The sequence below is a fragment of the Pollicipes pollicipes genome, unplaced genomic scaffold (assembly GCF_011947565.3).
Source record: "Pollicipes pollicipes isolate AB1234 unplaced genomic scaffold, Ppol_2.1 Scaffold_3447;HRSCAF=4054_pilon_pilon_pilon, whole genome shotgun sequence".
NCBI lineage: Eukaryota > Metazoa > Arthropoda > Thecostraca > Pollicipedomorpha > Pollicipedidae > Pollicipes > Pollicipes pollicipes.
The window spans coordinates 19,827,064-19,842,277 of NW_023596297.1; the positions used below are offsets into that span (position 1 = coordinate 19,827,064).

Here is a 15,214-nt window from a genome sequence, read left to right on the forward strand (position 1 = left end):
CGTACTACCAATGGTTTGAGAAAAGTGAATGGTTTTAATTGGGCGTCGCCAGTTGACAAATGTCTCGTGATTTGTTGTTTTTTAGAGCACGCCGACCAATAAGCTGACGGCGGACCTAGGCCTTCACGACCTGAGCACGGAAGGCCTGAGGCGGTACCGGGGCGAGCTGAACGCCACCACACCCTTCCAGGTATGCCTGTCGCAAGTCCCACACGTGCGCCATCCTGCACTGCTGCTCCTCTGTTTCTCAGAGTGCGCAATGGCCCGCGGACGAAAACCGACGCGGGTCTGGAAGGCGGCGTCTCTGGAGCGACGGAAGAATGTGGAGGGAATTTTGTGGCGAAGACAGCTATCTGAAGGAATATTTGCCCATGTCTCGAATTGTGACTCCAAATATTATTCTAACATTGCTATATCGATTTCAGGGTTTGCATCAGCTCAGTTACTTTTTGGACGGCCAGCTGGGAGGAGGTGAAATGGAGGTGACCGGCGAAAGCAGGGTGGAGAATATCGGTCACAATCTTATTCTAAAGGGTGCGTAATTCACAAGAGCGAATAGTCAATTGGTGAGAGTTGGTTGTATGCACACACACACACACACACACACACACACACACACACATGTATATATATATATATATATATATATATATATATATATATATATATTGAGGCGCGCGTAGAAACACGTTACAAACATTTCCCTTTTAAGAGGCTGTATACAGTTTGAGGGGTATTTCAAATTTCAAAGATCTCTCTAGAAATCCGTCATTGATCGGAAGCAGCTGATGCATTACTGGACCAGACTAAAACAGCTTACATGAAAATGCGCGGACACGAGGTATCCAACTGCTGTGATAGGTGTGCGTGCCCCTCGGATACCGGCAGGTCGCGGTGCAGGTCGCACCGGCCGTCTGGAGGGCTCTCTCGTGGTGGACCAGATCCACCCGCTACAGAACGCACTGACTGCCAAGGTGCTGGTGGACCCCACTGAGGATGGGCGCGCTTTCAAGGTCAGTCGTGCCACCTCATATTTTGTTGTGTTTTTGGTATCGGTGTGGTTTTGGTCTCGTGAGAACGCCTCCAAACGGCTTGCTGGAGTCGAATTTGCCGATCCAATTTGGTTAATTCCTTGATGCCACAGTCCTCGGGAGTCGCCCTTTCATACACAGGTGTGTTTAATGTACACAAATGCAACTGAGCTGATAAAATGTCGTTACACATCTCACGTGTTGTATACGCACATGTCCGTCGTCCGTCGTGGCGACGCTGCTGCCACCTGTGGCTGGCCGCTGCAGCAGCGCTTAGCCGGGCGTCGCTGAGCGTCGTCCTCCCGGCCGGCACTAACCAGGCCCGCCTTCCGGCAGGCCTCCGCCGTGTGGCCCGACAATCGCCTCGCGCTGGAGGGTGACATGCACTTCACGTCCGCGAGCGACTTTGGCGTGGGTCTGCAGTTCCTCTCACCGTTCGAGGCCGTCAAGGACGCAGGTCTGATGGTCAAACACAAGTTCGTCCAGGACGCGTGGCAAGACCTTGGGTGGAAGGTTCAGGTACGTCTCTGCCTGGCGGGAAAGGAAGCCGTATGGCCATGACATTGATGTACAATAAGGAGGTAAGATGACTGATGACTTTGGGTCGCTTACTTGCATTGTTCGCGTCGTGTATGTCTTACGTGCCAGTCGCCTAGGGCATCTGAAAATTAAATCGCAGAAAGATGCTTTCCTGAGGACTCGCAAGCCTAGGAAATTCTAAAGGTGCGTGGTGGGGGGGGGGGGGGGGGGAGGGGAGGTCAGTGAGAACGAATTCATTACACTGATTTTTACCTTTTTCTAAGTGGCCACTTTGCTAAGAAATGCAATATGCGTGATGCGTGTGTATGGACAGCTAGCCCCCTTTGTTGCGTCTGAGTTATTAACATCCCCATCGGTTACGAGTCCAAGAGCCCGCACATGATAATGACATCCGTAACAGTCCCCGGAGGTGGTACCCGATGAAAATCACCCGGTTCCATGATAAACTGGAGATACCACTGGTGTCGGTTACCACTGACAACCAGCCAAGGTGCCCTGTTGACGATTCCTGACCAGAGGCGGATCCAGAGGGGGGCATGAAGTCTTCCCTCCCTTGGGCCGAAGGAGCACCAAATCCCGTGGTCAATGGGCACACAGTTCCTCATTTTGCGTCCACATAACCTTTATTTTCAGCACACCAAAGTTCAGGGCCTCGACAAGCGGCCCCAAACCTTCAAGTTCAACGTGAACAATCGGAAAATTGGCCTCCTGGAATAAAGTGGACAAATTCCGGCGGACTGTTATTGTGGAAGATATTTTGTAGATTAAAAAAGAAGAATCTGACCGTAAAGCGGCTGAAATCCGAGGACATCTTTGTGAGGGTGTATGTGGGGGAGAGGCACAGCATCCCAGGGGGCACCACAATGCAGCGTCGCCCCTCCCTTGATGAAATCCTGGATCCGTCCCTGTTCCTGACGATCTACGCTGGTAATTGCTTCCAGCAGTCTTTGGCTGATGGTCTTTTCAGCTTTTGGTGACCGATGGCAGCCAACGTCATTGCTGGTGATTCTACTGGCTGTAGATGACGTCCGGCGCCCATTGGCACCGTCTGCTGCTGTCTGGTACTGTTCGATGCCACCTGGTGTCGTCTGGCGGCGTCTAGTGCCGCCTGGTGCCATCTGGTGACCACTGCCGATGACCGGCAGTCGGAGGCGCGCGTGGCCTGGCTGCTCGACAACGCGATGGCCCTGACGCTGGACGCCGACCTCGACTCGCTCAGCGCGTTCGACGCGCGCGCCGAGCTGAGCCTGCCGCTGCCGCGCTGGAACCGGGCGTCGGTGAGCCTGCGGAACAGGCCGCAGCCCGACGTGCGCGGTCTGTCCACCGGCTTCGAGGCTGCCATCGCCGGACATAAGGTGAGCCAGCCGGCTGCAGGCGCTGACGCCGGCGTGGGGACGCGTGGGAAAGGGTTGGGTTGTTGGATGGACGTCTTGGGATGCTGTGGTGACTGACTCGATGCCTTGCTGAAGCCGACTTTCTCGTACGGCTGTGAGGACTTTCTCTGTGTTACGGCGCGCTCTCCAACGCTGCTGTGGTAACTGGCTCTGATTTGTGACACATCTCACGAGCGCAGCTCACAAACTCCCAAGCCGACTAACCAGCTGTGCAAGTCTGTGGCGCAGCTCTGGCTCTACTGCATCGCCTGACGCCGCCCTCGCCGCAGCGCTGGTGCGGCGACCGGTGCCGCCCTGCTCTTCACCGCCGCCGAGGTGACTGACCCCCCCCCCGCGCGCCCTACCGCAGCTGGCGCTGACCGCGGACGGCTCTCTGGGCGTCCTCCCCTCCGACAAGCGGTACGGCACGGTGACGCTGACGCTGCCGGCTGGCCCCGTCCAGCAGCTGACGGTGGCCGCTAGTGTGCAGCGGTCGAAGCCCGGGGTATACGAGACCTTCTTCTCGCCCGTCTGGAGACTACGCGACGGTACCTCGCAGGAGGTGAGCCGCGAGGTGCCACGTTGCTTCGCCCTGGTTATCGCTGAACTTGGACCGCGCTCTGTGTCCGTGTAGGACTAGCCCTCTCGTTCTACACCGCTGGCATTTGTATCCTTGCCTCGTATGTCGTTGTATTTCTCCTATTTCCAGATCTTTTTTCGCTAATGGATATGTGTAGCTCCACTGCAAAGAATTTCTCATCACCCTCCTAACCTGCGCCGCCATTGTTGCTGTAGTCCCTGTGATGCTGGCTACGAGACAGCCTAACATAAATGCGTGACTGCAAAGGTGCGAGTTAATTCATTAGTTTCTTATTTTATTGCAGCAAAATTTGTCAGCGAAAAAAGTGTTTAGTTTTTGACAGACAATATTTGCCAACCGACAAAGATCATACTTAACGGTATTATCGGCATTTAACTTGGATTCTCCGGTACATGAATGTGCTATCAATTTAGCGGTCTCAAATGGCCGAGTACATGCAATTACTCTACTTGAGTGGGCTTGACCACGTCGCCTATGCGCATAACGTATGAAAAATCACTCATGTATTCAGTCGGGTTGAACAGCCACCGGCTAAACGGCAGCTGCATGAACATGCGAGGCGAGACTTTTTGTTCAACAGGAATGAACTTGCTTAGGTGGTGGAAGCAGCACATTAGCAACAAGCTCAGAAGGTCATGTTTGCCCAGAAGGTCTCGAATTCCTTCCTGCAAGCCATTCTGACAACATGCCATGTTACATGAAGCAGACACGGCCGCGCGCCATCTCGAGCCGCGCGTGGCGTCGTGCGTCGCTGCACATGACTGACCGACTGGCTGACATGACAGACTGGCATGGCTGACATGACATGACAGGCGCGTGCCGTGGCCTGCCTGGCTGCCAACCACCGGCTGCCGCTTCCAGATCCGCCTGACGAGCGTGGTGGATCTGGGCACGTCCGGCGCGGGCTCGCTGCAGGCCAACCTGCGCCTGCTGACGCCGTGGCTAGACATGCTGTTCCTGGAGCTGCACCACGCGCCCACCTCACCGGGCGACTTCGTCACACGCTTGGTGGGCTCGCTCGGACGGCAGAGTGTGCACCTCAGGGGACAGCTGATGGTGAGGCGCGGAGAGGTCACCGATGGGCGGCGGTAGTGTCTGCACTTGATACGGTCGTGCTTTATCTATTAACGCGAAGAAACGCTGGTCGGAGACTCAATGAACACGTTAATCAGCGTGATTAGAAACTGAATTCTCATCTTATCCCAGCTTTGTATATGTTGGGGATAAGCTTTCGGCTCTGAGTGGTCTCAGGTCTGGGCATTGACCAACAATGCTATCAAACAATGAAATTCACGTGCTCAAAGATTTGTGCGTTTGCTGCTATGCTTTTTTTGTTGTCAGTGCTCAGACTTGAGGAATGTCCAAGTCAAAAAACCAGTCCCCAGTATACAAAAAGTTTGAACATGATGAGACTGGTCTCTTGTCACTCTGCTTTATGCAGTCATTCACAGCTTAATTGTAATGGTTATCTACGACGAGCAATAGCGAACCATGCGCCCGTAACGTGAATGCAGTGCTTGATACCTACATGCTTGGAGTGTTTGCTGCAAATGCTACACCCCCTTTTATTCAGGGTCTGAGAGAACAGAAGGGGTACAAGTTTCTGCTGAACACGACATCTAATATCCAGTTCATACCCGCGTTCGATGCTATGACAACGGTAGTGACCTACCCCAATTACCGGATGACGTTTTCTGCTTGGACGCCAAAAGAGGTCAGTTTCCTGTGTTTGCAACTTTCCGGGCACGGCGACAGGCTGCTCCTTTTGAACAGCATGCATGAGTGGGAACGTATTTGTATATCACCTAAACTTGGTTATTGGCTTCTTCGCGGCAAGAAGTTTCTATATGCTGACCCAATTCGAGACCATTCTCACGCTGCCTTGTTCCAGCGTATACGCCCGTCTCTGCTTCGATGTTTGTGTGACACGCCGTCGCTGGATGATGGCTTGCAGCCGTTGCATGATAAAGCTTTGTAAGCCGCCATTCGTGTGTTGTGTTCGATCTGAGCCCGACCACGGTGCCGCGTCTGACGCGCCGGCCGCGTCTCCAGTACCGGCTGACGGTAACGAGCGACCGCAGCATGGCGGCCAGCACAGTAATCGAGACCGAGCTCCGGACGCCACTGAGCGGGGTCGAGCTCGTCAGGGCCAGGTGAGCGGCGCCAGCTCGACACTAGCTGGCGCCGGCCGAGCGGCTGACAGCGCCAGCAGACGGCACTCTGAAGAGGTCTCCGCCTGGTTCGCTTCTCTCATGTGGAGCTATATCACTTCTAAATCAGCTACGCAAAATTAGTAAAGCAGGCGTTAATGTCGTAGGGCCACAACTGATTTGGTTGCAGACGGTTTCATATTTTTGCAGCACTGTTGTCATAACGGCATGGATGACTAGGACCATAAAAAGCGCGTATTGCCGTCTAAGGTGGGTGCACGTGTGCGTCTGCGCGTGCCGACATCGGCGTCACGTGTGCGTCTGCACGTGACGACATTGTGTCATGTGTACGTCTACGAGAGTCGACATCTGCGTCACGTATGCGTCTGCGCGTGCCAGCATCTGCGTGGCGTGTGCGTCTGCGCGTGCCAGCATCTGCGTGGCGTGTGCATCTGCGCATGCCAACATCTGCATCAGACGTGCGTCTGCGCGTGCCGACCTCTGAATGGCGTGTGCGTAAAGCGCGTGCTCGCGACAGGGTTGAGCTGGAGCAGCGCTCCGAGGAGCGGGCGCTGTCGGCCGAGGTGACTCTGCCCAGCCGCGAGCGGATCAGGGCCAGCGGCACCCTGGCGCCCATGGACCTCCGGCTCTCCGTCACGACACCCTTCGACGGCTTTCGGTGAGAACCGGATGGGGTGAGGCGGAAGGTCCGCGCACCGGCGATGTGGACACGGATGGGCGTGGGGAGATCGAAACAATGCGCCTGCCCCAGACGTACTTAAGAGAGGAGTTTTGGGTACAGCCGGTAGGACAGTCGGCTTCTTCTCTTGCACTAAAATGACACAAATATTACGCTGACGTCACTTTTCAGAAATATTTTTACGCAGTTTATTTTTCTCCATGAGCTCACTCCGTGTTCCATCATGTTCAAAGGGTATGATAAATATGGTGTATTTATGTGCGTAGCAAAGTTACGTAAAACAGTAGGTGAACAGCTAACAACACGATGCAGTGCATCTGTTCTTGTTAATAATGTCCCTGTGTCGATATTTACAGGACCGGGTCGCTCCGCCTCTCGATGGGGGTCGTCGCTGAGCGACTGAACCCCGTTCTGCGGATATCTTGGGACAGATACAAGGTTGAACTGATCGGCACCGCTATTCCCGGTGAAGATGGCAGCCGTCCGACGCAGGTGACCTCGGTGTTATGTGTGACAACCATGGAATATTTAACCAGCTATAGCAATTCGCACCGGGTGGGAATGGGCAGATGTCATTGCCAACTAGTAAGCTGCATCATTAAAATTAAAGTAATACGATAAGACACACTGCCGTGCAATTTGATATCCACGACTTGTGAATGAAAAATAAATGATCGAAGGATATGTCAGATCACTGAGACATGCCATCATCTCTGAAACTCTGCAAAATTTCACGACGCCTGCACGCTTGTGGTTGGTGCGATGTCGTCCGATGACTATCGGTGGAACATTAAACCTTTTGGCAGGACATTGTTATCTCGTGAAAGTCCACTAGCGGGCACGCAGCCTTTGATTGGGTCGATGCCTCTTGAATGGAATACAAGACCAGCGATATATGCTTACCTTGCATGGTCATCCCAATCATGTAAAAGACGTTGTCTAGCTCTAAATCTGATCCAGAGCAGGATTTTTTCCTACTTAACTCCGAGAGTCCCGTGCCTGTTTTCAACTTAATGTTCCCAGTTTACGGTTCACCAGTAAGCTCACTTGGAGGCCATTGGCTGCCAACAAGTGTCAGTCAGAATCAACTATATTCGATCCAAAGTGTAGAATGTATTGCTTTACTTTTGTTTCGTGACCGTAGTTCAGCTTGGAGCCGAGTACTGGGGAAAGCCTTTGACGTGAGGGTCACCAGGGACACGAGTGGACATAGAGTCCTCTCGGGGAAGGGCAATCCATACTAACCAGACATTGTTCACGTAACCATTGGAGAATACGTGACAGAGGGCGGGGCATGAAGCATAACCATTCTTACAGCAGTCGTATTATGATTTGTAAAACGCGAAAGACCAGCAAAATGGCTGCATTGTTAATTGCACCATACTTGTTTCTGGTATCCGCGAGAAGGTTTGCCTACTACGATTTAAGACATCGCGTGACCCGCAAGAACGGCACGGATCACCCAGTTCACACTTCAGTCTTGGGAACATACTCGCCGCTGTAGCGTTAACCCGGCCTCCACTAAGTCCTCGAACGCTTCAGGTGACGGGGGCACTCCTCATCGACGTTCCCGTGGGTCCGCGCGTCACCGGCAACTTCCAGCTCAGCGAGCACGCCGGCTCGCGAGGGCTCGTCTACGACCTGACAGCGGCATCGACGGTCGATCAAAACAGCTACCAGATGGAGGGGCAAATCTTCACCGGCGCGCAGAAGGCCGGCTTCGACATCCGGGTAAAAACAACGGCCAGTGGCAGAATTCACTCTTCCGCTTCCGGCCTGCAGCAATATCTGTTCACCTGGTTTGTGTAGCTTGTAAATGCGTATGCGTGTGCTCAAACGTTGCCACACACATCTCATGCCACTGGTAAGGACAACGAAGTATATATATATGCCGGTCATAACTTAAAATCCAATTGCATCGTTGATTGGAAGGATATTAAAACAAAAGAGGGTGGTAGTCTGGGCCATCACGTGAAGCCCGTAATTTTGAAAACGGTCACTTGTGTAAATAAGAACATTGATATGTCGCACCACTGCTTCTATGATCTATGAATGAGCAACTTGCGTAAAGGATCGAGCTCAGCGCAGCTAAATTTTAAAAAACATGCGTCAAAGATTGCGGATTTTTATCATTAATTTCACGACATACTTGTGTTGCAAGTCGTTCGATGGTAACCATACAATGCTGCGAATATTCAGCATGGAAATCACGGTGATCTTGGTCTCAGTGACGTCAAAGGTGACTATTCATTGAGTCAAATAGTTACGCTGAGTCTTTCGCAAATGTTTGTTCTTTTTCCGGTCGTTATTTACATACTTTCGTCTTCGCGTTCGATGTGCTATTGTTCTAACGTTATACTTTGTAGAATGTCCAAATATTCTGAACCAAAATTCTCAGCCCTAATTATGAATTGTGCACATGGAGAAATGGATGCATGAAATAGACAATTAATAGAATAAAAAACATCACCACAGATCAGAAGAATCGTCTTAAAGTTGCCTTAATCTCCTAAGCACCACCTTGGCCTGTGCTGTCATAACTTAGCACCAGTTTGTCCCTGTCGTCGTGGCTAAAAGCCAGTAACAGCGGCAGGCCACCGTCACATGTCTCTCACCCTGTCGTCCTGGCCAGAGGCCGGTAACAGCGGCAGGCCACCGTCACATGTCTCCCCACCCTGCCGCCATAGAGGCCGGTAACAGCGGCAGGCCACCGTCACATGTCTCCCCACCCTGTCGTCCTGGCCAGAGGCCGGTAACAGCGGCAGGCCACCGTCACATGTCTCTCACCCTGTCGTCCTGGCCAGAGGCCGGTAACAGCGGCAGGCCACCGTCACATGTCTCCCCACCCTGTCGTCCTGGCCAGAGGCCGGTAACAGCGGCAGGCCACCGTTACATGTCTCCCCACCCTGTCGTCCTGACTAGAGGCCGGTAACAGCGGCAAGCCACCGTCACATGTCTCTCCACCCTGTCGTCCTGGCTAGAGGCCGGTAACAGCGGCAGGCCACCGTCACATGTCTCCCCACCCTGTCGTCCTGGCCAGAGGCCGGTAACAGCGGCAGGCCACCGTCACATGTCTCCCCACCCTGTCGTCCTGACTAGAGGCCGGTAACAGCGGCAGGCCACCGTCACATGTCTCCCCACCCTGTCGTCATGGCTAGAGGCCGGTAACAGCGGCAAGCCACCGTCGCATGTCTCCCCACTCTGTCGTCCTGGCCAGAGGCCGGTAACAGCGGCAAGCCACCGTCGCATGTCTCCCCACTCTGTCGTCCTGGCCAGAGGCCGGTAACAGCGGCAAACCACCGTCGCATGTCTCCCCACTCTGTCGTCCTGGCCAGAGGCCGGTAACAGCGGCAAGCCACCGTCGCATCTCTCCCCACCCCACTGACGCGGCCAGGGTCACCATGACCAGCAGCAGGGACGACAGGCTGGTGACACGTGGCCCTCCGCCTTTCAGACGACCTCCAGTGACCCCTCGGCGCACATATCGGCCGCGGTTGTCGTCACGGTCAACGCCGTGCCCGGCGTGGTGGGGCTTCGCGTCCAGCTGAACACGCCCCACGAACCCATCCGAGACGTCTCGCTCAGCGTCGAGTACAAGTAAGGAGGACGCGGTGTTCTTGCGTGCACGTACTGCATTCTGCAGCGGTTGCAAAAGGGGACGGTGCTCTTGCGCCCATATACTGCGTTCTGCAACCGTGGGTGAGCCGCAGGCGCTCGCTTCAACAGAGACGCGAAAGCGGTGATAAACTTCGCTTCCATCATACATACCTAGTCCTGTTCTTCCAGAGATGGTGCTCCGTAAAGTTGATTGAGAGGGCCAAAACAGTTTGTCAAAACATCTGTTTTGTGCAAGGGTTATATAAGGAATAACGACAGCAGTTTTGTGAAGAGTTAAGTGGCTTCGGCGACTTATTGACATGAGCCCGACATTGTGTGGCCAAAAAAGCCCGGACGCATGGTCTTTCGGAAGAGTCATAGAGTTACTCTCATGGCTCTTTCCCCATGTTATATATGAAGGCCACCTGCACACGGAAGCCCCGGCATTCCAAACCACATTCGGATAAGTGTCTGGCGTCCGGAGGCCACGGCACGCCGTGCGTGCGCGACGCGCGAGCGAGGCCCCGGCCGGCTGGCGGTGTGGCGGCGGTGGCGCTGACGGCGTGCGCACGACGCCGCCAGGACCGGCACCGACGGCCGCCAGCTGGGCGCCAAGCTGCGCCACCCGCAGCTGACGGCGGAGCTGGGCTCGCGGCTGGCGCTCGTCTCCTGGCGCCACTTCCACGTCGGCCTGAACGGCAAGCTGAACATGGGTCAGCTGGACCTGCGCCGGTCGGTCAGGTCAGTCGATGTCCGAAGAGGCGGCGCTGCACGTGGCCAACTGGTGTTACATGCGTTGTCAATAACGGACTCCACGACTCCGCTTGTCGATGCCTAGGTCCTTGAGACGCTCTGTTGTACAGGTCATGCGTAAAGCTGATCTTCCTTTCAAGCAGGGCATAAAGTTGTTCATAATAATTCATTTAAATTATAGTGCTTCCTTTGCGTGTCGGCATAAAAATTAGTTTAACTCTCATATCTATCATATTTTCTCATCACTTGATGAAATACTAGTGGCAAGCAGTAATACAATATTCGATAAGTGGCAGTTTCAAACGAAGAAGTGCCAATCTGCCGTCAGGAGCGTGCTTAATGCAAGACGTATGATGCATATGTCACATTTATTTATGCATTCCCGCACTTTGAAAGCCTTCTGTAGTAGATCAGTGCCGGTGAGCACGGCTGTCCGGATGATGCTGTGGGTTTGCCTCGGCCTCGAGCAGTCCGCGGATTGTCGGCGGTGTGGCAGTAGTCACACTGCGTGTGTGCCCACTCGCAGGCTGTTCAGCAGCCCGTCAGCCAGCGGCGCCGGCGTCACGCTGGGCGTCGGCTGGGAGCTGGCTTCGGGCGAGGCGCTGGCCGGCTGGGGCCGCTACCACGTGGAGGCGACGTACGAGCTGGCCGCGGCCGGGCTCGACGCCTCGCTGCTCGCCGGCCGCGATGCCGGACGAGACCGCGAGGCGCCGACCGACCTGCGCCTCGGCCTCGACCTCGACTGGTCGGCGCGCGGCGCCATGGGCCGCGCGGTGCTCAGCGCGCACGTGGCAGACAGCGCCTACACCCTGGACGTGGACGTGAGGGCACGGTCCGCGCCGCCCGGCGCCGGTGGCGGGGCGCTGGCGATAGAGCAGGGTGGAATGGTGTAATCGTGTCTGACGCTCACCGACGGACTAGACGCAGTTGTAGAATGTTTGTACAAGGCCCGAGAGCAGCGAACCTAGCTGATCACAGATCGGCGCGTGCCAGCTTACATGATCGGATACATTGCGCTCACCCCTGACTGTAGGCTCCGACCGCCCCCGTGTCACGATCAGACAGCAGCTGTCCGCGATCGTGACGTCACGGGCAGACGGCGGCTGACACGGGGTCGCGCCCCGGCACCCGCACGCCGTGTCAGACCGGGTGCCGCGGCCTGATCGCTGCCCGCCCGCCCGGCCGGCGCTGACCACCGACTCTGCCTACCCTCGCAGTACGCGGTGCGGAGGCCATACTCGGGCGCCCTGCGTCTGGTGCGTCGCCGGCTCGGCTCCGAGTGGGAGGTCACCGCGCGCGGCTCGCTGACGCCCCGCGACAGACGCTGGGACGCGTCGCTCAACCTCACGCTGCCCATCGACGGCTACAAGGCCGTGCGCATGGATGCCGAGTTCACTCAGCCGTCCAGCGCCGTGTATCGGGTCAGGTGAGGCCGACCTCCAGCGCCGTGTATCGGGTCAGGTGAGCCCGACCTCTGCTGGGCAACTGGCCGAATGGGTCAATGGGTGCTTCTCGTCATCCGTTGGTTATGTTTCTCCTTGTCCATATCTCTTATTTTATTCATTTCCCTCACGTTTTGCGCCAATGCCTCCTCCAATTTTCTCCCACCTCTCGCACCCCATGTTTCATTTGAACTACGCTCAAAGCAGCCCATAACACCTGTCGTTCGCTGTGCACGCACGAGCCTGACCACGCCGCCTCAGTTACGCACGTCACCCGCAGGACAACGGCCAAGATTGACCCCGAGTCGAGTTTCTACCAGCGCACTTCGCACAGGCTGGCTGTGAACGCAGACCTCAGCAGCCTGCCGGCGGTGAGCGGCGAACTCAGCTACCTTCACCGCGACCTGGACGATGACCTGGAGCTGAGGAAGTTCACCAGCCAGCTCAGCACCACGTACAGCAGGTACACGATGCAGCGGGCCGTCTGCGGCAGGTGCGGTTGGACCATACGCAGCAAGGGCCGGGCCCGGTGTCTTTCTTTGGCTTTCCACATCACTCACATTTAAAAGTTGTGTGCTTATCATTAACAATGCCTGCCTATTTGTGTACCTCAGCCAAGAAATGGGCTTGAATCTGAAAGGAAATCTGGACTCCGAAAACTACTCTGTAGCGGTCCTTCAGTGGACGGAGGCGCTCAACAAAAACGGAAGACTGGAGATTACAACAACGTTCCCGGCGATCGAAGACTTTTTGGCCCAGTACGGTTTTGAGGTAAGTACTAAGACAACGCGAGGCCAGCTTTCCTTGTAGAAGCCAAGCCAGCCAGTCTCCACCCCATTCTTTCTCTAGCAGTGTTATTTTCTTCCATTGCATTAAAGGATTTTGGTGAGCTGCCTCACCGCTTTGCAATTTTCAGGATTTTTGTCCATTTTTGCCTGTCCTTGGAAACATTTGTTTAGCATTGCTTGCTGACAGGCCACTGTAATATTCCATTTCAGAAGCAATGCTTCATTTCATTTTCATACCACCGTGTAATTACTATTCCATTCTAGAACACAAAATATTTGCTTTCCTTTTACACTGTCATGGAATGTTTAAAGTTCTTCTTTTCTGCATGCAAACCACAAGCTCCATCGCATTTCAACGGCGACAATAATGTGCTAAACATTTATAATTCGCACGTGCCGTTGCTGGCTTAACCCGACACCATGGACTGCGTTGCGCCGCGTGGTGGTTATTTGAAACAGGCCATGCACAAGGCGGCTTGATTTCCCAACCGTAATGTCCATCAGACAGCTGACTGACTCTAACGCGACGCGGGATTGGCGTCAGAGCAATTACCAGTGTTCGTCGAAGGAACATAAAGCCGCCAAAAGCGTTAGCCGGTTTGACCACATGGGTTCAGGGAAGTTGGTAGAAACTATGCACCGGTATGTACTACATGGCTTCATTTGAATTTTCATGTGTATCTTTGCATGAATAAGTTCGTTTTTGTGATAAAAAGGGCTCACACAGGGTCAGTTGTTCTTCTGTGCACTCCCTGCACATCCGGTGCACTCCCTGCACATCCCTTACCAGTGATGCCCTGTTGTGCTGTGATATCACGCCCGACCAGCGCTGTGTGACGGTCTCAGGCCGACGACGGCGACGGCTCCGTGCGAACGACCTTTAGCTCCGTCTACAACCAGAACACGTTGGTGGAGGGCACGTACGTGCTGACGCGGGACGGCGCCGGCTCACAGCGGCACACGCTCGACCTCAAGAATCCGCTGCATCCGTTCGACGCCGAGATGACGTACGCCGTCACTGAAAGCCAGGTAAGTGGCGGCCGGGGGGCAGACCGGCCGCGGCTTCGGCCACGAAAAGATATGCTGCGGCTTTGGCCACGGGCAGACCGGCCGCGGCTCCGGCCACGAAAAGATAGGCTGCGGCTTTGGTCACGGGCAGACCCGCCGCGGCTCCGGCCACGCAAAGACAGGCTGCGGCTTTGGTCACGGGCAGACCCGCCGCGGCTCCAGCCGCAGGCACACACCGCCGCCCGGCGCGCAGTGAGTGCTGGAGTGCGGAGCGCGCCGCCCTGGCCGGTGGTCCACACGGACTAATGTCACTGGCCGTCAGATGCGTGGTGCAAAGGGTAGACGTTGGAAATGAGCTGACTGCAATTGAATGTTGCAGCTTTGTGCGGCACGTAAATGATCCGGGTTCCTGTCTGATGAGAGGGAAAAAGTGAAATTTCTGTTGGACTGGACGGCAAATGTTTGGTGTTGGGTTCACGGTACCCATCATCACTGGGCTTTACAACGCACTCAGCTGCTGAGGTTTGTGAGCGTGCATACTCAAAACCATAGTTACATAATTTGTATCAGTAATCAGTTCTGACTGAATGTTGAACATTTTTTTGAAACAAACATGGCTTGGCCATGTTGACACCAATAGTTGACACATTGCGTTCTACGGTCGCGCGGTCCTTAACTTCTCCGTACTGCCAAGATGAGATTCTGACAAAGCTTTTGAGTTCTATAGGCTTAGAAAAAGTTCACTGGAGCATGGTAAAGTGAAGAGAGCCGGTGATTTATATCATGTAAGCGGTTAACGCACGATTTATTTGGTTGATCGACTACAACGACTTTAATACTGTTCATGACATTCATTCCATTTTGCCTGTTAACGTTTTCAGGCAAAATTGATCTCGCGGTAGCTTCTGGCTTCTATTCCTGTTATGGAAGGTAAAAATAAAAAATGTAAAATTCAGGCCTTCTTGAACAATAGCTTATATTCGGTGATCTATGATCTTCTGCGGGGAGAGTGCTTTCAAGGGAACCTTTGTAAACCGTGTGCACATCCCTTGCCAAGGTTTCGGCTGCACGGCTGTGCTGAAATATAAGACCCAGCGGTTTGGAGCCCTTCATAAAGTCTTCGCCCCCATCCCAAAGTCGGATACGTCGCCTACGTCTGTGTACATAAAGCTCTCTCTCTCTCTCTCCTCTCTCTCTCTCTCTCTCTTCTCTCTCTCTCTCTCCTCTCGTC

At 54.5% G+C, this 15,214-nt stretch overlaps 1 protein-coding gene across 1 annotated transcript in view; it reads left to right on the top strand.

Moving 5' to 3' along the window:
- LOC119091300 (uncharacterized) overlaps positions 1-12,606 on the top strand; it is a 50,393-nt gene extending 37,787 nt beyond the window's left edge. Inside the window, exons 33-48 of the mRNA XM_037213999.1 lie at positions 86-190; positions 426-534; positions 889-1,013; positions 1,368-1,550; positions 2,717-2,926; positions 3,315-3,506; positions 4,407-4,601; positions 5,119-5,259; positions 5,598-5,698; positions 6,234-6,374; positions 6,752-6,887; positions 7,938-8,126; positions 9,850-9,992; positions 10,575-10,733; positions 11,963-12,171; positions 12,468-12,606. Of these exons, the coding sequence (XP_037069894.1) occupies positions 86-190; positions 426-534; positions 889-1,013; positions 1,368-1,550; positions 2,717-2,926; positions 3,315-3,506; positions 4,407-4,601; positions 5,119-5,259; positions 5,598-5,698; positions 6,234-6,374; positions 6,752-6,887; positions 7,938-8,126; positions 9,850-9,992; positions 10,575-10,733; positions 11,963-12,053 (2,220 nt within the window). The 3' untranslated portion in view covers positions 12,054-12,171; positions 12,468-12,606. The remainder of the gene's footprint in view (positions 1-85; positions 191-425; positions 535-888; positions 1,014-1,367; positions 1,551-2,716; positions 2,927-3,314; positions 3,507-4,406; positions 4,602-5,118; positions 5,260-5,597; positions 5,699-6,233; positions 6,375-6,751; positions 6,888-7,937; positions 8,127-9,849; positions 9,993-10,574; positions 10,734-11,962; positions 12,172-12,467) is intronic.
- The last annotated feature ends 2,608 nt before the right edge of the window (positions 12,607-15,214 follow it).